Here is a 21727-nt window from a genome sequence, read left to right as displayed (position 1 = left end):
ACTGCAGTTCTTAAGTTAGTAACACGGTTGTTAAGTGAATCTGGCTCGCCTGTTGACTTTGCCTGCCGGAAGGTACCAAAAGGGCCCTGGGACACTACAACTGTCATAAATACATGGCAGTTGCCAAGCATCTGAATTTTGATCATGTGACCATGGGGATGCTGCAATGGTTGTAGGTGGAAGGATGGAATGGAACAGAACAGAACAGGGAATAGAATAAGAATAGAATAGAATAGAATAGAATAGAATAGAATAGAATAGAATAGAATAGAATAGAATAGAATAGAATAGAATAGAATAGAATAGAATAGAATAGAATAGAATAGAATATGGAATAGAATATGGAATAGAATATGGAATAGAATGGAATGGAATGGAATAGAATAAGAGTAAGAATAGAATGGAATGGAATGGAATGGAATAGAATAGAATAGAATAGAATAGAATAGAATAGAATAGAATAGAATAGAATAGAATAGAATAGAATAGAATAGAATAGAATAGAATAAGAATAGAATAGAACAGAGAATAGAATAGAATAGAATAGAATAGAATAGAATAGAATAGAATAGAATAGAATAGAATAGAATAGAATAGAATAGAACGGAATAGAATAGAATAGAATATGGAATAGAATGGAATGGAATGGAATAAGAATAGAATAGAATGGAATGGAATGGAATAGAATAAGAAAAGAATAAAATAGAATGGAATAGAATGGAATAGAATAGAATAGAATAGAATAGAATAGAATAGAATAGAATAGAATAGAATAGAATAGAATAGAATAGAATAGAATAGAATAGAATAGAATAGAATAGAATAGAATATGGAATGGAATGGAATAGAATAAGAATAGAATGGAATGGAATGGAATAGAATAGAATAGAATAGAATAGAATAGAATAGAATAGAATAGAATAGAATAGAATAGAATAGAATAGAATAAGAATAGAATAGAACAGAGAATAGAACAGAGAATAGAATAGAATAGAACGGAATAGAATAGAATAGAATAGAATAGAATAGAATAGAATAGAATAGAATAGAATAGAATAGAATAGAATAGAATAGAATAGAATAGAATAGAATAGAATATGGAATAGAATGGAATGGAATGGAATAGAATAAGAATAAGAATAGAATGGAATGGAATGGAATGGAATGGAATGGAATGGAATGGAATAGAATAGAATAGAATAGAATAAGAATAGAATAAGAATAGAATAGAACAGAGAATAGAATAGAATAGAATATGGAATGGAATGGAATGGAATAAGAATAGAATGGAATGGAATGGAATAGAATAGAATAAGAAAAGAATAAAATAGAATGGAATAGAATAGAATAGAATATGGAATAGAATAGAATAGAATAGAATAGAATAGAATAGAATAGAATAGAATAGAATAGAATAGAATAGAATAGAATAGAATAGAATAGAATAGAATAGAATATGGAATAGAATGGAATGGAATGGAATAGAATAAGAATAGAATAGAATAGAATAGAATAGAATAGAATAGAATAGAATAGAATAGAATAGAATAGAATAGAATAGAATAGAATAGAATAGAATAGAATAGAATAGAATAGAACAGAACAGAACAGAACAGAATAGAATAGTTAAAATCATAGTTAAATGGTCGTAAGCCTTTTTCAGTGCCCTTCTAACTTGGAACAGTCACTAAAAGAATGCTGTAAATAGAGGACGAGCTGTAAACTCTCAGTTGGAAAAGGGTGAATCCTCCTGATATTTGCTAATGTGATCCTTTGCCTACAATCCAGGCGAGAAGCAGATTCTCCTGGGCTTGATGGAGGGAGGGATTAAACCCAGGACCGTAGACTCACTTCCAGGATTCAATCAATAATAGAGCTTTAATGGACCTTAAGGGGGGGTCTTCTAGTCCAGCCCCCTACTCAGGGAGGAAACCCTATACCATTGCAGACAAGTGGCTGTCCAATCTCTTCTTAAATACCTCCAGTGTTGGAGCGCCCGCAACTTCTGGAGGCAAGCTGTTCCACTGGTTAATTGTCCTCACTGTCAGGAAGTTTCCCCTTAGTTCTAGGTTGCTTCTCTCCTTGATTAGTTTCCATCCGTTGCTCCTTGTCCTGCCTTCAGGTGCTTTGGAGGATAGCTTGACTCCCTCTTCTTTGTGGCAGCCCCTGAGATACTGGAATACTGCTATCCTGTCCCCCATAGTCCTTCTTTTCTCTAGACTGGCCATACCCAAATCCTGCAACCCTTCTTCATCTATTTCAGTCTCCAGGCCTTTGATCATCTTAGTTGCTCTTCTCTGCTCTGTTTCCAAAGGCTCCACATCTTTTTTTTTTGTAGTGGATTCAGGATTCCAGGTGTGGCCTTATACTCAGGATTTACAAAGTGCTTCAATGCTTCCTGCGCATAGAGACGGGACTTGAAGTTCCTTCTGCTTCCATTTCAGGTTGCGCTTTCCTGACGTACTGCGCCCGAGACTCTGCTATCAAAGCTCAGACCGCCTTGCACGAGCAGAAAACGCTTCCAGGGGTAAGTGTCGGCATCCGGCAATTTTTGCACGGGACTCCGTTCATCTCGGAACGGTTCCTGTTTTGCGTCACGTGCCAAAGTCTGCTGGGAGAACAGATGAAAGTCCCTGGGATGTTTTTCTACTGGCGAGGTAGTCCAGACGAGAAGCGCACAATCTAGATTGCAGGTATTCCTCAGCTTATGACCACAATGGAGCCCGCCAATTTCTGTTGCTAAGCGAGATGGTTGTTAAGTGAGTTTTGCCCCCATTTGCGGCCTTTCTTTTTTTAAAAATAATATTTTATTCATTTTCCAATTTTACATTTGAGTCTTGAAAAAAAGCAATGTGGTGACTGGGTTAATCAATAGTTCGACAGCAAAATCGTTAGTGCAAATCTCAGGTTACACCATCAGATATTTCTTCTCTTTTCCCCTTAACTTTTACTGTCTCGTATTCAAGCTAGTGCAGTTCTAATTATGTCAACTCAATAAAAACATCATTATTACATTTATCAGTAATTTTTTAGCTTATACACATCTTAATTACGTTCAATCTTCATAAACAATCCATCTCCTGTTAATTTTTACCCAATTTTTAGCTTCTCATCAATATTCCAATTTAACCTTTGATATTTATAATTTGCAGGCTTTGGGGTACCAAGATTTCCCTTGTTTCACTTCATGACAAAATATAATATCCAAAATACACATGTTATCTATTTGAATGTACTCTTGTTCTATTTCCTAAAAGTTATCTATTCCCCACCATATTAAATCATCTACTTAATAATACAATACAATATCGCAGTGATGGCGAACCTTTTAGAGACCGAGTGCCCAAACTGCAACCCAAAACCCACTTATTTGTCGCAAAGTGCCAACACGGCAATTTAATCTGAATACTGAGGTTTTCGTTTATAAAAAAAACAACTCATGCATTAACATCTTTTGTCTTAAAAGAAAAACACAATAACAAAGCTTTCAGTTCAAACAACTTTTTACTGAAAGGTAAAAGTTTGCCTTTGGCATGCTTTTGAACAATTAATGTGATTTTTGCTGTTGTATGCATGCTGATAATTTGTCTAATCTTGGCTTATACTTTGTAAGTTTGAGAGCAACATGAGCAGCACTCAGGTCATTTGTTAATCTGTTTCTCATTTGTTAATCTGTTTCTGGTGTCAGATTTGATAGAATTCAAAGCTGAAAACAGCGCTCTCGCTCCGGAGGCTTGTTTTGGCTAGGAAGGGACTTGAGAAATGGCATTTTTCTGCGAAAACCTAGCCAAAGAGTGAGGTGCGCTGCCCACAGAGAGGGCTCCGAGTGCCCCCTCTGGCACACGTGCCATAGGTTCGCCACCACTGCAATATCCCCTTTAATAAATCAAAACCATTATATATATTACCTGGGTTAATCAGTAAACCAAACATACAAAATACATATTTTGCAGCCTTTCTTGTCACCGTTCTGAAGTGAATCGCTCCAGTTGATAAGTTAGTAACACGGTTGTTAAATGAATCTGGCTTTCCCCATTGACTTTGCTTGTCAGATGGTCGCAAAAGGGGATCACGTGACCCTGGGACACTGCAATCCATCATAAATGTGAGTCACTTGGCAAGCATCTGAGTTTTGATCCCGCCACCCTGGGGATGCTGCAACGGCTGTAAGTGTGAAAAATAGTCAAAGGTCAGTTTTTCCAGTGCCTTTGTAACTTCGAACGGTCACTAAATGAGCTGTTGTAAGTCGAGGGCTACCTGTACTGTAAAGCTGTATCTTTATTGCAAGAATCTTGCAAGGGTGAAATTATTTTTTTTCCTTCCTTTTTTTTTTAACTCTCTGGAAAACTAAGAAGAGTCCCCTTCTGACCTGTTTCCTGCATCCCTTTTCCTTCTGTGGCCTGAAAAGGTTTTACAGGTAGTCCTCAACTTACAACAGTTCGTTTAGTGTCCATTCAAAATTACGACCCCACTGAAAAAAGTGACTTAGGACCGTTTTTCGCACTTACGACCTTTGCAGCATCCCCCAGGTCAAGTGATCAAAATTCTGACGCTTGGCAACCGACTCGTATTTACGACGGTTGCAGTGTCCCCGGGAGTCACATGATCCCCTTTTGTGACCTTCTGCCAAGCAAAGTCAAGGGGGGAATCCAGATTCACTTAACAACTCTAATACTCCCTTAACAACCACAGTGATTCACTTAACGACCGTGGCAAGAAAGGTTGTAAAATGGGGCAAAATTCACTTAACACATGTTTCACTTAGCAACAGAAATTCCAGGCTTTATCGTGGTCATAAGTCGAGGACTATCTGCATCTGCTGGATGTCCAGTCTCAAGCTCTTCCTCCTGTCTTCCAAGGTCATTCTCACAGTCCATTATAACTAGTGCAAGGTCAGGCAACTTTGGCTCTTTTATGACTCGTGGACTTCAACTCCCAGAATTCCTGAGCCAGCATGGCTCAGCTTGGAAACCTCTCCCTGTCCCCTCAGCGTGGCTGGCTCAGGAATTCTGGGAGTTGAAGTCCAGGAGTCACAAAAGAGCCAAAGTTGCCTACCCCTGAACTAGTGCAATTCCTCCTATAAGGAATTTCTTCCTACCTTGTTTGTAGAGCCAAGGTTTGCAAGCTGTTGATTTTAGGGCTTCGGCTTCCTACAATTTGGAAATTTAAATCTCTGTTGATGCTGCCTAATGTTGCGTTAGATGTTTTTTAGCAGCCGCGTTACGCTGCTGACTCATAGCTTGTGATCAAGTATTATTCCAAATTCTTTTCCACGCACGCTGTCAGGCAGTAATCTCCCATCCACAACACGTCTCTGATTTCTCCTCCTTTTGCATTTATCGCTGTTCAGTTTCATCCCCTTGTTCTCAGGGACTTTCCCCAAGCCAGAGAAGTAGGGAACGGTTGCTGGAATTGGGTATATGTAGTTTCACGAAGAGAAGGACGAGGGGGGACATGATAGCAGTCTTCCAATATCTCAGGGGCTGCCCCAAAGAAGAGGGAGTCAAGCTATTCTCCAGGGCACCTGAAAACAGGACAAGAAGCAATGGATGGAAACTAGTCAAGGAGAGAAGCAACCTAGAACTAAGGAGAAACTTCCTGACAGTGAGAACAACTAACCAGTGGAACAACCTGCCTCCAGAAGTGGTGAATGCTCCAACACTGGAGGTTTTTAAGAAGAGACTGGACAGCCATTTGTCTGAAATGGTATAGGGCAGGGGTAGGCAACCTTCGCTCTTTTATGACTCGTGGACTTCAACTCCCAGAATTCCTGAGTCAGCATGGCTCAGCTTGGAAACCTCTCCCTGTCCCCTCAGCATAGCTGACTCAGGAATTCTGGGAGTTGAAGTCCATGAGTCATAAAAGAGCCGAGGTTGCCTATCCCTGGTATAGGGTTTCCTGCCTGAGCAGGGGGTTGGACTAGATGACCTCCAAGGTCCCATCCAACTACTACTACTACTACTACTACTACTACTACTACTACTACTACTTATTATTATTATTATTATTATTATTATTATTATTATTATTATTATTATTATTATTATTATTATTATTATTATTATTATTCCATTTTGAATTTTGTTTCCAGCTTTTCTCGTACAGTCAATCCTCGACTTATCAGCTCAATTGACCCCAGGATTTATGTTGTTAAGTGAGAAATGTGTGAAGCGAGTTTGACCCCATTTTACGACCTTCCTTGCCACAGTTCTTAAAGGAATCCCTGCGGGTGTTAAATTAGTCACATGGTTGTTAAGCGAATCTGGCTTCCCCCCGTGAGCTTTGCTTGTCCGAACGTCACAAAAGGAATCACGTGACCCCGGCACACTGCGACTGTCATAAATATGAACGTTGGGAATTCTGCCCAGCTCTGTTTAACTGGCTTGCTAAACAAAATGTCCTAGGAATCTTTGCCGACCAGATATATTAGATCAGCAACATTCCCACCGTCTACTTAGGAAGTTTTAATTTTTTTTTAAAGGTGATTAAGTTTAATTTGGTCAGACGTGTTCTTGACAGATTCTTCTTCTCAAGTACATATAGGCCTGTTCTGGATCTGCTCTAGACTGTTTCTAGAAATAAAGGTCAAACAGGTCCCACACAGGTTGTCCTCGACCACTGTTGAGGCCAAAATTGATGTCGCTAAGCGAAACATTCGTTAAGTGAGTTTTGTCCCATTTTATGATTTTTCTTGCCACCGTTGTTAAGTGAATCACTGCAGTTGCTAAGTTAGTAACCCGGTTGTTAAGCGAATCTGGTTTCCCCATTGACTTTGCTTGTCAGAAGGTCACAAAAGGCGATCACGTGACCCCGGGGACAGTGCGACTGTCATAAATATGAGTCAGTTGCCAAGCGGCCGAATTTTGATCATGTGACCCATGGGGATGCTGCAATGGTTGTAAGTGTGAAAAACGGTCATATACTGGCGTTATAACTTTGAACGGTGAATAAATGGACTGTGGTAATTCGAGGACTACCGTTATCTTTTGAAATCTTCTAGCAGAGAGATCGAAAAGAATATTACTTTTTTTCAGCAGATGGAACAAGAAAGAAACTTCACACTTTCTTCTTTTATCCTGTCCCTCTCTCTGCCCACTCTTTTATAAATACTAAATGGCTGCTTTCAGGACTAGCAAAATGTTGTAAAAAAGCAGATTCGATCAATGAAAATTGAGAACTTAGCAAACTTTATTTTAGGCACGTATAAACCTCTGCTCAAATGATAAGTATGTTTCTAAGAACTGCTCCATTTTTTTTCACCAAATTGTAATATTGAACAAGAATAAGGAATTAAGCCTCAGCAGGTGACACATTTAGTTCAGCTCAGAAAGCTGAGCTGGGCCAGTTATTTAGATGGGAGACCACTAAGAGATCATAAGGCTGTAACCTTGGCTCCTGTCACTTAGTTTAATTATCTTAAATCAGCTTCAATTTTAATAATGTTAGTTTGGTTTTAGTCTGCCTGCACCCATTTTTTTTTGGTTTTTGACCCACCTCCCTTTAGGAGTGCAGCCTCTTCATGCCGTTGTTTTGCCGGTAGTCCTCTACTTACGACCATTCATTTAGTGACTGTTCGAAATTACAACAGCAGTGAAAAAAGTGATTTGTGACCGTTTTTCACACTTACAACTGTTGCAGCATCCCCACGACCGTTGCAACTTCCCCACAGTCACATGATCAAAATTCAGGCGCTGGGCAACTGACTCATCTTTGTGACGGTTGCAGTGTCCCGGGGTCACGTGATCCTCTTCTGCGACCTTCTGACAAGCAAAGTCAAGGGGGAATCCGGATTCACTTAACAGCCGTGTTATTAATTTAACAGCTGCAGTGATTCACTTAACAACTCTGGCAAGAAAGGTTGTAAAATGGGGCAAAACTCGTTGAACAACTGTCGTGCTTAGCAGCAGAAATTTTGGGCTTGCGTGCGGTCGTAAATTGAGGGTTACCTATAGACGCAGACAATTAGTTCCTGCTTTTCCAATTTTGGGGGGGGCAAAGAGAGCTGTTTCTTTTGGGAGAGAGAGGAGCTCACCAGATAACAGAATAATTGAATAACAGAGGTGGATGGGACCTTGGAGGTTTTTGAGTCCAGCTCTGAGCTTAGGTAGGAAGCCCTGCACCATTTCAGACAAACCTCCAGTGTTAGAGCACCCACAACCTCTGGAGGCAGGCTGTTCCACTGGCTAATTGTTCTCACTGTCAGGAAATTCCTCCTTCGTTCTAGGTTTGATCTCTCCTTGATGAGTTTCCATCTGTTGCTTCTTGTCCTGCCTTCAGGTGCTTTGGAGGGTAGCTACACACACACACACACACACACACACACACACACACACACACACACACACACAAACAGACCTTTGTGGCAGCCTCTCAGATATTGGAAGACTGCTATCATATCACCTTTAGTCCTTCTTTTCATTAAACTAGACCAATTCCAGCAACCATTGTTCATATGTTTTAGCCTCTAGTCCCCAGATAATAATAATAATAATAATAATAATAATAATAATAATAATAATAATAATAACAACAACAACAACAACAACAACAACAACAACAACAACAACAAAGTTGGAAGGGATCTTGGAGATCATCTAGTCCAACACCCTGCTTAGGCAGGAAACCCTATACCATTTCAGGCAAATGGCTGTCCAATCTCGTCTTAAAGACTTCCAGTGTTGGAGCATTCACCGCTTCTGGAGGCAGGTTGTTCCACTGGTTAATTATTCTGTCAGGAAATTTCTCCTTAGTTCTAGGTTGCTTCTCTCCTTGATTAGTTTCCATCCATTGCTTCTTGTCCTGCCTTCAGGTGCTTTGGAGAATAGCTTGACTCCCTCTTCTTTGGGGCAGCCCCTGAGATACTGGAAGACTGCTATCATGTCACCCCTCGGCCTTCTCTTCATTAAACTAGACATTCCCAATTCCAGCCAACGTTCCCTGTATGTTTCAGCCTCCAGTCCCCTGATCGTCTTTGTTGCTCTTCTCTGGACTCTTTCCAGAGTCTCAACCTCTTTTGTACATCATGGTGACCAAAACTGGATGCCGTATTCCAGGTGTGGCCTTACCAAAGCATTGTAAAGTGGTATTAGTACTTGACTTGATCTTGATTCTATCCCTCTGTTAATGCAGCCTAGGACTGCATTGACATTTCGGTCAATGTTACTGTAGTCCTTTTCATCTGGAGAAAAAGCAATTCTCACAGCATTTTTCTTCCACACTTTCGCTGAAAGCTGTTTGGCACACAAACACACAGACACACATCATTTTCACACTGCAGGACGGTTTCTCACATCCTGGTGGAGATCAAGGCTCACTTCTGCTCTGCACAGTTTTGAGAGTAGAGAGACACAACCTGCTTCCCGGATCTTAATATGTTTCTTTATTAACTATTTCCATTAATAGAGGGGTTTTTTCCTATGCTCTTATCACCTCTAACAATAAAAAAACACACACACACACGCACACAAACAGAAATATGGAAATAGTTTTAAAAGCATCCACTTGCAAAAGTTGAATTCATGGCTGCGGAAGAATTTGGCTTGAAAGCAATGCTGATGACTTTATTTATTTGCTTCGCTGTAAATCAAGCGCAGGTAATCCTTCCCTAATGACTGCAATTGAGCACCACATATAAAGCGAGACATATAAAGAATGGTTGGGTATGTCTAGTTTAAAGAAAAGAAGGACTAGTGGTGACATGACCATTCCAACTCTATTCTATTCTATTCTATTCTATTCTATTCTATTCTATTCTATTCTATTCTATTCTATTCTATTCTATTCTATTCTATTCTATTCTATTCTATTCTATTCTATTCTCTATTGTTTTCTATTCTATTCTATTCTATTCTCTATTCTATTCTATTCCATTCCATTCCACTCCACTCCACTCCACTCCACTCCACTCCACTCCACTCCATTCCATTCCATTCCATTCCATTCCATTCCATTCCATTCCATTCCATTCTATTCTATTCTATTCTATTCTATTCTATTCTATTCTATTCTATTCTATTCTATTCTATTCTATTCTATTCTATTCTATTCTATTCTATTCTATTCTCTATTGTTTATTCTATTCTATTCTATTCTATTCTATTCTATTCTATTCTATTCTATTCTATTCTATTCTATTCTATTCCATTCCATTCCATTCCACTCCACTCCACTCCACTCCACTCCACTCCACTCCATTCCATTCCATTCCATTCCATTCCATTCCATTCCATTCTATTCTATTCTATTCTATTCTATTCTATTCTATTCTATTCTATTCTATTCTATTCTATTCTATTCTATTCTATTCTATTCTCTATTGTTTATTCTATTCTATTCTATTCTATTCTATTCTATTCTATTCTATTCTATTCTATTCTATTCTATTCTATTCTACTCCACTCCACTCCACTCCACTCCACTCCACTCCACTCCACTCCACTCCACTCCACTCCACTCCATTCCATTCTATTCTATTCTATTCTATTCTATTCTATTCTATTCTATTCTATTCTATTCTATTCTATTCTATTCTATTCTATTCTATTCTATTCTATTCTATTCTATTCTATTCCATTCCATTCCATTCCACTCCACTCCACTCCACTCCACTCCATTCTATTCTATTCTATTCTCTATTGTCTATTCTATTCTATTCTATTCTATTCTATTCTATTCTATTCTATTCTATTCTATTCTATTCTATTCTATTCTATTCTATTCTATTCTATTCTATTCAACAGTGAGTTGCACTTCCCCTTTGAAGTATGGTGTGCAATTTGTGGGCTTTTCTGGACTCCCAGCTCCTGAGTGAAGAGTAGTTGTGGCCAGGAAGCCCTTTGAACAGCTTCATCTGGTGCACTAATTGTACCCATTCCAAGACTGGGGGACCTTTAGGTGCCCTGGCTACCTCATGGCTTGACTACTGCATTGTGCTTTACACGGGGCTGCCCTTGAAGACCACTCACAAGCATCAAGTGGTCCGGAATGCAGTGGGGCGGACATTAATGGATGTGCCTCAGTTTGCCAGCTGTGCTGGTTGCCAATTTCTTTCCAGGCCTGATGCAGGTTGTTGGTTGTTACCTATAAAGTTCACCATGGCTGCCTCCTACACCATCTGGACTTGATCCGTTTGTGAATGCGTAGAGACTCTAGGCTAATTCCTCCTTTGACTCCACCCCCAGGTTTTGCCACTTCTTGTCCTACATCTTAATGACATTGCCTCTGCCACTGGGTTGCTTCTATTTTACTGCTGTACACCTTCAAAGTAACACGGCTCCCCCTTCCCTAAGGAGAATGGGATTTGTAGTTTGGCAACATCTGGAGAACTACCGATAGCTCTCAAGTACCAAACGCCCGGTTTAGTTACTGTTCGAAATTAAGATGGTACTGAAAAAGTAACTTTATAATCCTCCTTTGTACTTAAAACCATCCTGGCAACGCTGCGGTCACATCTTTGCAATTTGGGCACCTCACAACCGGTGTGCATTTATGATGCTCACCTCATCCTCCAGTTACGGGTAGTCCTTGACTTACAACCATTCGTTTAGTGATGATCTGAAGTTACAACAGCACTGAAAAAGGGACTTATGACTGTTTTTCACCCTTACGACCATTGCAGCATCCCCATGATGATGGTGATGATAAAGTTGGAAGGGACCTTGGAGGTTTTCTAGTCCAACCCCCTGCTCACGCAGGAAACCCTATACCATTTCAGACAAATGGCTGTCCAGTCTCCTCTTAAAAATTTCCAGTGTTGGAGCATTCTTGCTGTCATGAAATTTCTCGTTAGTTCTAGGTTGCTTCTCTCCTTTTTGAGTTTCCATCCGTTGTTTCTTGTCCTGCCTTTGAGCGCTTTGGAGAATAGCTTGACTCCCTCTTCTTTGGGGCAGCCCCTGAGATACTGGAAGACGGCTATCCTGTCCCCCCTCGTCCTTCTCTTCATTAGACTAAGACCTACCCAATTCCAGCAACCGTTCTTTCTATGTTTTAGCCTCCAGTCCCCTGATCCTCTTTGTTGCTCTTCTCTGCACTCTTTCTAGTGTCTCAACCTCTTTTTTTCATTGTGGTGACCAAAACTGGACACAGGATCGGTCGAGCTGGGATTGCAGTCATTGAGTGAAGCAGTCACCTAGTCAAAATAGTGATTATTTTGCTCAAGGGCAGATTCCAGTCCCAGCTGAGTTTCTAAGTTGAGATCTAACTGTGACTGCAATAACTCAAGCTGATGGGCATTGTAGTCCAAAACACCCGGCCAGGATCCAGTCTGGGAAAGTTAGTTCTAAAGCTAGCTGGTCGATTCTCCTTCCTTCTCATACCAAAACTTCAAAAAGGTGGGGGGGGGGTTGGTTTTTTTTTTTTACTTCTAAAGTTCATTTCCTTCCACAGCTATTTCTTAAGGTACAATAGACAAGGGAGAAGACCGTTAACCTTTCACCTTCACTATTTTGAAATATTTTCTTGCTGGAAAAAAATCACCGCTGCTTCAGAAAAAGGTGCCACCTGTGGGGGCTGGAGGGGAAACGGAAAATGTCAGCTCCACACGGTTTTAAAAATAAAATTTCGGAATTGTGTGTGGGGGCAATCTCTCTCAAACTCTTGTACATTCAGACCCACAAACGCTCAGGCTCCTTTCGGAAACCGGGAGAGTTCAGATCTCTACAGGTAGTCCTCGACTTATGACCACGACGGATCACAAATTTCCTGTTGCTGGGCCAGACAGTCATTCAGCGAATTTTGTTCTAATTTACAACCGTCCTTGCCACAGTTCCTAAGCGAGTCGCTGCGGTTGTTAAGTTATCAACGTGGTTGCTAAGCGAATCTGGCTTGCCCATTGACTTTGGTCACAGAAGGGGATCACAGGACACTTGTGACCGTCATAAATATGAGCAGGTTGCCAAGCACCCAAAATTTTGATCGCATGGCCGTGGGGATGCCGCAACGGTCGTAAGTATGAAAAACGGTCCTAAGTCACTTTTCTCAGTGCTGTTGTAACTTTGAACAGTCATTAAATGAACTGTTGTAAGTCGAGCACTGCCCTTAAAACAATTCCCCGCTTGATCATTGGTTTTTCTATCAAACTCCTCTAACTCCCAAACATGGCTGTTGGAGTGGGGTATGTCTAGTAACTCAGGGGTAGGCAACCTTGGCTCTTTTATGACTCGTGGACTTCAACTCCCAGAATTCCTGAGCCAGCCATGCTGAGGGGACAGGGAGAGGTTTCCAAGCTGAGCCAAGCTGGCTCAGGAATTCTGGGAGTTGAAGTCCACGAGTGGTAAAAGAGCCAAGGTTGCCTACTCCTGGTCTAGTTTAATGAAGAGAAGGACGAGGGGGGACATGATAGCAGTGTTCCAATATCTCAGGGGCTGCCCCAAAGAAGAGGCAGTCAAGCTATTCACCAAAGCATCTGAAGGCAGGACAAGAAGCAACGGATGGAAACTCATCAAGGAGAGAAGCAACCTAGAACTAAGGAGAAACTTCCCGACAGTTAGAACAATTAACCAGCGGAACAACCTGCTTCCAGAAGCTGTGAATGCTCCAACACTGGAGGTTTTTAAGAAGAGACTGGACAGCCATTTGTCTGAAATGGTATAGGGTTTCCTGCCTGAGCAGGGGTTGGACTAGATGACCTGCAAGGTCCCTTCCAACTACTACTACTACTACTACTACTACTACTACTACTATTATTATTATTATTATTATTATTATTATTATTATTATTATTATTATTATTATTATTATTGACAGTGACAGATCCTAATAGCCTTAGCTGATGTCAAAAAGCTGAGTAATGTCAAGACAGGTTAGTTGCTTGCAGATAGGAGACCACCAGGTGAGTCCCATCCAATGCCGGTAGTCCTCGACTTACAATAATTCATTTAGTGAATGTTTGAAGTCACAACAGCAGTGAAAAAAAGGGACTTAGGACCATTTTCCCCACGGCTGTTACAGCACCCCCAGGGCCACCTGGTCAAAATCTAGACACGTGGCAACTTGCAGGACCATCTGCTGCCGGGAACGACTTCCCATCGCCCAGTACGCTCACACAGAGAAGGCCTCCTCAGGGTACCGTCGGCTAGACAATGTCGGCTGGCGACCCCCAGGGGGAGGGCCTTCTCTGTGGGAGCGCCAGCCCTGTGGAACCAGCTCCCCCCTGAGCTTCGGATGGCCCCGGATCTCCGGTCCTTTCGCCGCGGCCTCAAAACACTCCTTTTCCACCTGGCTGACCTGGACTGACAGGCATTTTAATTATGTTTTTAATTTTTTAACTCTAATTTTTAATTTATTTTAATTTTAATTTATTGTACAGAGGCCTTTAATTTTAATTTTATCTTAACTTCTGTATTTATTGTATGCTATTGTTGTTAGCCGCCCTGAGTCCTTCGGGAGACAGGGCGGCATATAAGTCCCAATAATTAATAAATAAATAAATAAATAAATAAATAAATAAATAAACAAACAAACAAACAAACTGGATCATATTCATGACCTTTGCTGTGTCCCAAGGTCACATGATTCCCCTTTTACGACCTTCTGATAAGCAACGTCAACGGGGAAGCCAGACTGACGGAATAACGGCATTACTAACATTAACAGCTGCAGTGACTCACTTAGGAACTGTGGCAAGGAGGCTGGTGAAATACGGCCAAGTACAAAGTGCTTAGCAAACAGAAATTTTAAGCTCAGCCGTGGTCATAAGTTGAGGTCCATGATTCCCGTTGACACGTTCCACAGCTAGCTTCCAACAAGTGAAATCAATCGAGAGGCAGGCAGTAAAATCACGAGGCACGTCCACACGATCTCGCTTAGTGACTGGGTGAATCGTAGAAAGAGCACAGTGGGAGAGATAGCGTAAGTCCGGTGAAGTTGTGCGATTCCCCCCCCCCCACACACACACACTTAGTGATGGCACGGCTTTGTGATGCAGTTGCTGGTCCAATGGCGGTCGTTAAGTGAGGACTACCACTCTAGGCAGTCACCACCTTGATTTTTGGAAGATTTAACTTCAAAGAGGCAGATCCGAATCAGCCTTGACAGGTCACAAAAAAAAAGCTGGCCAGCGTCAGGACAGGTTAGTAGGTGGTGGACAGGAGACCACTAGGCGAGCCCGATCTGATAGCTAAATTAAGATAAGGCAGAAACACATATCCCTGAAAGAAGCAGCTGAGCTATTTTTGCAGGCAAGAAAGCCGTCGTTGGACTATTCCTTTACGTCGTTGGGAGCCAAGCTTGATTCAAAGGAGACCCCCAAATTGTAACCCCACCCCCCCACCCCTCCGCACTAAAGTTAGGGTTATTAACTTTTCCCAAAGAGAGACACTATCTTGTGTGTGTGCGCTCGCGCGCGCGCACACACACACACACACACACACACACACACACACACACACACAGCAAAACAGCTCTTGGGATGTCAGGCAGGTTCCCCACTTCCCCACTGAGCAAGCCAGGAAACTGGCTTGCAAACAGCCTCTTCTCTGGCTTAATTACCATAATTTGGGAATGACAAAAACGAAGAAGCTCGGCTAATTAAATGTTCTTTCTTGTGGAAGGGAGGCAGGGGATGCCGGGCGTTCTTCCCTTGGCCTCACACAGCCCTGGATTCACACTACTGTTCTCATGGCAACACGGCACTGTACATTTCCCTCCCAACCTGGGTGACAGCGTGTGCGTTTGTGTGTATCTGTGTGTGTGTGTGTGTGTGTGTGTGTGTGAGAGAGAGAGAGAGAGAGAGAGAGAGAGAGAGAGAGAGGATCCACTTCAGCTTGCTGAGTTTCTTTCTTTCTTTCTTTCTTTCTTTCTTTCTTTCTTTCTTTCTTTCTTTCTTTCTTTCTTTCTTTCTTTCTTTCTTTCTTTCTTTCTTTCTTTGTTCTCCTCCACTTTGCTCGGTGGTCCGAAAGTTTGACGTAGGCCCCTTTACGTGTGCTCAACGTGCAACCAGGAACCGCCGAAAACAAGCAGGTGCAAAACATTACAGGGTGTCTCGCCTGACGTCAGCCCCTGTTGCACACTCCCGTCTCAGGACACAAAACACAAAACTGGAGGGCTGCATTTTGCACGCCTCGCTAATGGTGCTTTGGACACACACACACACACACCCCGCAAAGGACAGGGCACTGCCTTGGCTGATGCGCTGAGCGTTGCTGACTGGAGGTATTGCAGAGAAGGAAGGAAACAGGACGGTAGCAGGAAGATTTCAGCATGTTGTTGTAGCCCTGGGGTGTGTCTGACGGCAGAGCAGCTAGTCCTCGACTTACGACTGGTTGCTTAGCAACTGTTCAAAGTTACGACAGAGCAACAAAGATGATCAGGGGACTGGAGGCTAAAACATAGAAGGAACGGTGGCAAGAATTGGGTATGTCTGGTTTAATGAAGAGAAGGACGAGAGGGGACAGGATAGAAGCCTTCCAGTATCTCAGGGGCTGCCCCAAAGAAGAGGGAGTCAAGCTTTCCTCCAAAGCACCTGAAGGCAGGACAGGAAACAACGGATGGAAACTAATCAAGAAGAGAAGCAACCTAGAATATAAGGAGAAACTTCCTGACAGTGAGAACAATTAACCAGTGGAACAACCTGCCTCCAGAAGCTGTGAATGCTCCAACAACAACAACAACAACAACAACAACAACAACAACAACAACAACAACAACAATAATAATAATAATAATAATAATAATAATAATAATAATAATAATAATAATAATAATATGTAGTAGTAGTAGTAGTAGTAGTAGTAGTAGTTGGAAGGGACCTTGGAGGTCATCTAGTCCGACCCCCTGCTCAGGCAGGAAACCCTATACCATTTCAGGCAAATGGCTGTCCAGTCTCTTCTTAAAAACTTCCAATGTTTGAGCATTCAAAGCTTCTGGAGGCAGGTTGTTCCACTGGTTAATTGTTCTAACTGTCAGGAAGTTTCTCCTTAGTTCTAGGTTGCTTCTCTCCTTGGTGAGTTTCCATCCGTTGCTTCTTGTCCTGCTTTCAGGCGCTTTGGAGAATAGCTTGACTCCCTCTTCTTCATGGAATACTGCTATCTCCCCAGTCCTTCTCTTAATAATAATAATAATAAGTTGGAAGGGACCTTGGAGGTCATCTAGTTCAACCCACTGCTAAGGCAGGAAACCCTACCATTTCAGACAAACGGCTGTCCAATCTCTTCTTAAAAACTTCCAGTGTTGGAGCATTCACAGCTTCTGGTGGCAGGTTGTTCCACTGGTTAGTTGTTCTAACTGCCAGGAAGTTTCTCCTTAGTTCCAGGTTGCTTCTCTGTTTGATGAGTTTCTCTCCGTTGCTTCTTGTCTTGCCTTCGGGCGCTTTGGAGAACAGCTTGACTCCCTCTTCTTTGGGGCAGCCCCTGAGATATTGGAAGACTGCTATCATGTCCCCCCTCACCCTTCTCTTCGTTAAACTACACATACCCAATTACAGCAACCGTTCCCTATATGTTTTAGCCTTCAGTCCCCCAATCATCTTTGTTGCTCTTCTCTGTACCCTTTCTAGAGTCTCAACATCCTTTTTACATTGCGGTGACCAAAACTGGATGCAGTATTCCAGGTGTGGCCTTACCAAAGCATTGTAAAGTGGTATTAGTACTTCACGTGATCTTGATTCTATCCCTCTGTTAATGCAGCCTAGCACTGTGTTGGCTTTTTTGGCAGCTGCAGCACACTGCTGGCTCATATTGAAGTGATTGTCCACTAGGACTCCGAGATCCCTCTCACAGTTGCTACTATTGAGCAAGGTACCACCTATACTATACCTGTGCATTTGATTTTTCCAAAGTTTTTAAGAAGAGACTGGACAGCCACTTGTCTGAAATGGTATAGGGTTTCCTGCCTGAGCAGGGGGTTGGACTAGATGACCTCCAAGGTCTCTTCCATCATCATCATCATCATCATCATCATCATCATCATCATCATCATCATCATCATTATTATTATTATTATTATTATTATTATTATTATTATTATTATTATTATTATTATCTACCTACCTTGGGGGCTGCTTACAACCTGGATTTGAAATTCCGATGGTTGATGCTCCCTTCCTGTGGCTCATGGGATTGAACTTGCCAACATGGCTGCGTTGATGGCTGTTTGTGGTGTCCTGTGGACACCTGATTGTGGTTTTGCCAAAAAGTGGCAACTTGTTTCCGGTTTTCAGCAAAACTTTGACCATAGCAAACCATTGCTTCACTTAACAAAAAAAAAACCAAGCTCATAAAATCGGATTGGTCACACAACGCTCTACCATGTTCGTCTTGTTTATATATTGCGTAAGGTTTGTGTAACCTTTTTGTAAGGTTTTATTGTTGCACCCTGTGAGCTGGCCAGATTCATATGGATTGGGTTGGTCTAGAAATTGAATGGATGGACGGATGGATAAATGGGTGGACAGATGGAGGGATGGATAAATGGACTGATCAATAGATAAGATAGGTAAGTAGATGAAGGATGTATAAAGTAGATAAGTAGGTGGATGGAAGGATGGAAGCATAAATGAATGGATGGATGGATGGATGGATGGATGGATGGATGGATGGATGGATGGATTGTTGATAGATAAGGTTAAGTAAGTGGATGGATAGATAGATAAGGCAGGCAGGCAGGATGGATAGATGACAGACAAGCAAACAGCATTTTATGTTGTATGCTATACACACTCTATGTTGTATACCTGGGGTGTTGTTATAGTTTTGGCCAGGTGTTAAAGCAATCCATGCATGGCAGATTTTTTCCCCCTAGCGTTGTCCATATGGTGTCATCGTAATCAACTTAAATCTCATATTTAAAAAAAGAAACAGAACGAGGGGAAGAGACCATTGCCTTCTGCAGATGCGAAACAAATATGCGTTTTGCGATAGTGTGTGTGTGAGCCTTACGGCACAGTAGCTGTTTTTTTTTACACTGTGTTTGTCTGTATTGCCAGAATCCCTTTTATGTAACCAGGAAGCAAATAACCACATCGTGACTGTTCTGGAATTTGCCAGAATAGGAGGTAAGTTGTGGTTATAGCCTTGCAATATTGTCCCAGGTAGCACATGGAAGGAGGGGGGGGGGTCTCTACATTTTGTAGTATCTCATGTGTGAGTCTGTGCTTCATTTTGTGCACAACAGCAGGGTTATAAACATAGCTACAGGTACAAACAGATGGTCCTTAACTTAGGATCTTTGGTTTAATGACCGATTGATGCTACGACGGGGGTAAAATATGCAACTTATGACTGGTCCTTGTACTTATGACTGTCCTGCAGTCATGTGACCCTAATTCAGGGGTCTTCAAACATGGCCCTTTGATGACTTGTGGACTTCAACTCCCAGAATTCCTCAGCCAGGCTGGCTGAGGAATTCTGGGAGTTGAAGTCCACAAGTCATCAAAGGGACAAGTTTGAAGACCCCTGCCATAATTCAAATACTTGGCAATCGTTGCACTTTTATGACAGATACAGCATCCTGCAAGTACGGGACAGCCATTTGCAATCTTCACAGAGGGCTGCCATCAAACAAAGTCAAAAGGGAGGGAAACCGGGCTTGCTTTTAATAACCATGGTTAAAAAAAAAAGGCCGTAAAATTGGGTGCGACTCACTTAATGACTGCATCGCTGAACAACAGAAGTTCCAGTCCCAATTGTGATCATTGAGGACTGCCTTGTATACACATCCTGGTTTTGTCTTACGAGTGAAAACATAGCTCAGCTAGCAATGGCATTTTCGGTTCATTGGTCACAAACCCAGCAGTGGCATTCAGACAGGATGTTAAACCAAGCCAGGTTTGTGTTTTGGGGATTTACGGTGATTTACAGACAAACTGAATAGCAGAGTTGGAAGGGACCTTCATGTCCAACCCTCTGTTCGAACAGGAGTCCTTATTCCATTCTGGAGACATGGCTCTCCAGACTCTTCTTAAAAGCCTCCAGTGATGGAGCACAAACAATTTCCAATTTCTAGGTTGCTTCTCTCCTTGATTAGTGTCCATCCGTTGCATCTTGTCCTGCCTTCAGGTGCTTTGGAGAATAGCTTGACTCCCTCTTTTTTGGGGCAGCCCCTGAGATACTGGAACACTGCTATCATGTCCCCCCTATTTCTTCTTTTCTTTAGACTATCCAAACCCAAATCCTGCAGCCGTTCTTCATATGTTTTAGTCTCCAGGCCTTTGATCATTTTAGCTGCTCTTCTCTGGACTTTTTCCAACTTTTTTGTAGTGCGGTGACCAAAATTGGTTGCAGTATTCCAGGTGTGGTCTCACTAGGACTCAGGGATAGGCAACCTTGGCTCTTTTATGATTCGTGGACTTCAACTCCCAGAATTCCTGAGCCAGCCATGCTGAGGGGACAGGGAGAGGTTTCCAAGCGGAGCCATGCAGGCTCAGGAATTCTGGGAGTTGAAGTCCACGAGTCATGAAGGGGCCATAGTTCCCTCATGCTGGCTCAGGAATTCTGGGAGTTGAAGTCCATAAGTCATAAATTAGCCAAGGTTGCCTACCCCTGCACGAGGTTGTATAAAACAGTACTAATACCTTGCGTGTTCATCATGGGAATGTTTTACTGGATCGTGGGCTTGTTCTCCCTTGGGTTTCTCTTCCACCAGGGTATCCCTTCCTGTTTTTATCTTGAAAACCAAGTAAGGAAACTTGTGAAAATCCGAGGCATTCTTTGCTGTTACGTACGCATATTTTCTTTCCGTGAGGGGAAAAAAAGGATCTTTAAATGTAGCCCAAGAGTCCTCCATGCGTCATGCTTTAAGGTGACTCAGCCTTGGAACAAGAGGACAGGTTTTCCGCCTGGAAATCCCTGTTTTTATTTTCCTTCCAGGCTGACCGATCTGGAGAGGGTCACACGCAGAGTGGCAACGGAGAGCCTCTCCTGTAGGCTGGGAATGAGTGGGGTTGTTTTTTTGTTGTTACATTATTCTTAATTGGAGGACTCTCAACCTCTTTCAGGGCTTGAGCTACAACACGCGCAGCCTCTTTCATTGCCTGTGCAGACACATTGTCCTTGACCTATGGCCATAACTGAGCCCAAAATTTATGTCGTCGCTAAGAGAGACATTTGTTAAGTGAGTTTTGCCCCGTTTTAGGCCCTTCCTTGCCACAGTTGTTAAGTGAATCGCTGCAGTTGTTAAGTTAGTAAGACGGTCGTTAAGTGAATCTGGCATCCCCCCCATTCAGTTTGCTTGTCAGAAGGTCAGAAAAGGTTAATAACAATAACAATAGCAACAGCAACAACAACAACAAGAATAATAATAATAAAGTTGGAAGGGACCTTGGAGGTCATCTAGTCCAACCCCCTGCTCAGGCAGGAAACCCTACACTATTTCAGACAAATGGCTGTCCAGTCTCCATTCACAGCTCCTGGAGGCAAATCGTTCCCCTGGTTAACCGTCACTTTCAGAAAAAAGTGATTTATGACCATTTTTCACACTTACGACCGTTTCACACAGCATTCCCGTGGTCACGTGATCAAAATTCAGACACTTGGCAATGGATTCATATTTATGATGGTCTCAGAGTCATGTGATCCCCTTTTGTGACCTTCTGAAAGGAAAGTCAATGGATCATTTAACAACCAGGTTACTAACTTATCTACTGCAGTGATTCTCTTAACAAGCAAGGAAGGTAAGAAAGGTGGTAAAATTGGGCAAAACTCACTTAACAAATGTCTCACTTAACAACAGAAATTTTGGGCTCAGTTGTGGTCGTAAGTCGAGGACTACCTGTACAGAAGCATTTAAAAAAAAA

General features: G+C 42.0%; 1 protein-coding gene across 1 annotated transcript in view; it reads left to right on the top strand.

The window, feature by feature from the left end:
• CELF5 (CUGBP Elav-like family member 5) overlaps positions 1 to 21727 on the top strand; it is a gene marked incomplete at its 3' end in the record, with an annotated part of 88346 nt that overhangs the window by 18398 nt on the left and 48221 nt on the right. Inside the window, exon 2 of the mRNA XM_081321283.1 lies at positions 2445 to 2527. Within this exon, the coding sequence (XP_081177409.1) occupies positions 2445 to 2527 (83 nt within the window). The remainder of the gene's footprint in view (positions 1 to 2444; positions 2528 to 21727) is intronic.

The sequence above is a fragment of the Vipera berus genome (assembly GCF_964194415.1).
Source record: "Vipera berus genome assembly, chromosome: 1".
Lineage (NCBI taxonomy): Eukaryota > Metazoa > Chordata > Lepidosauria > Squamata > Viperidae > Vipera > Vipera berus.
The sequence above is the reverse complement of the archived record's forward strand: the minus strand, read 5'-3'. Positions and strand labels throughout refer to the sequence as shown.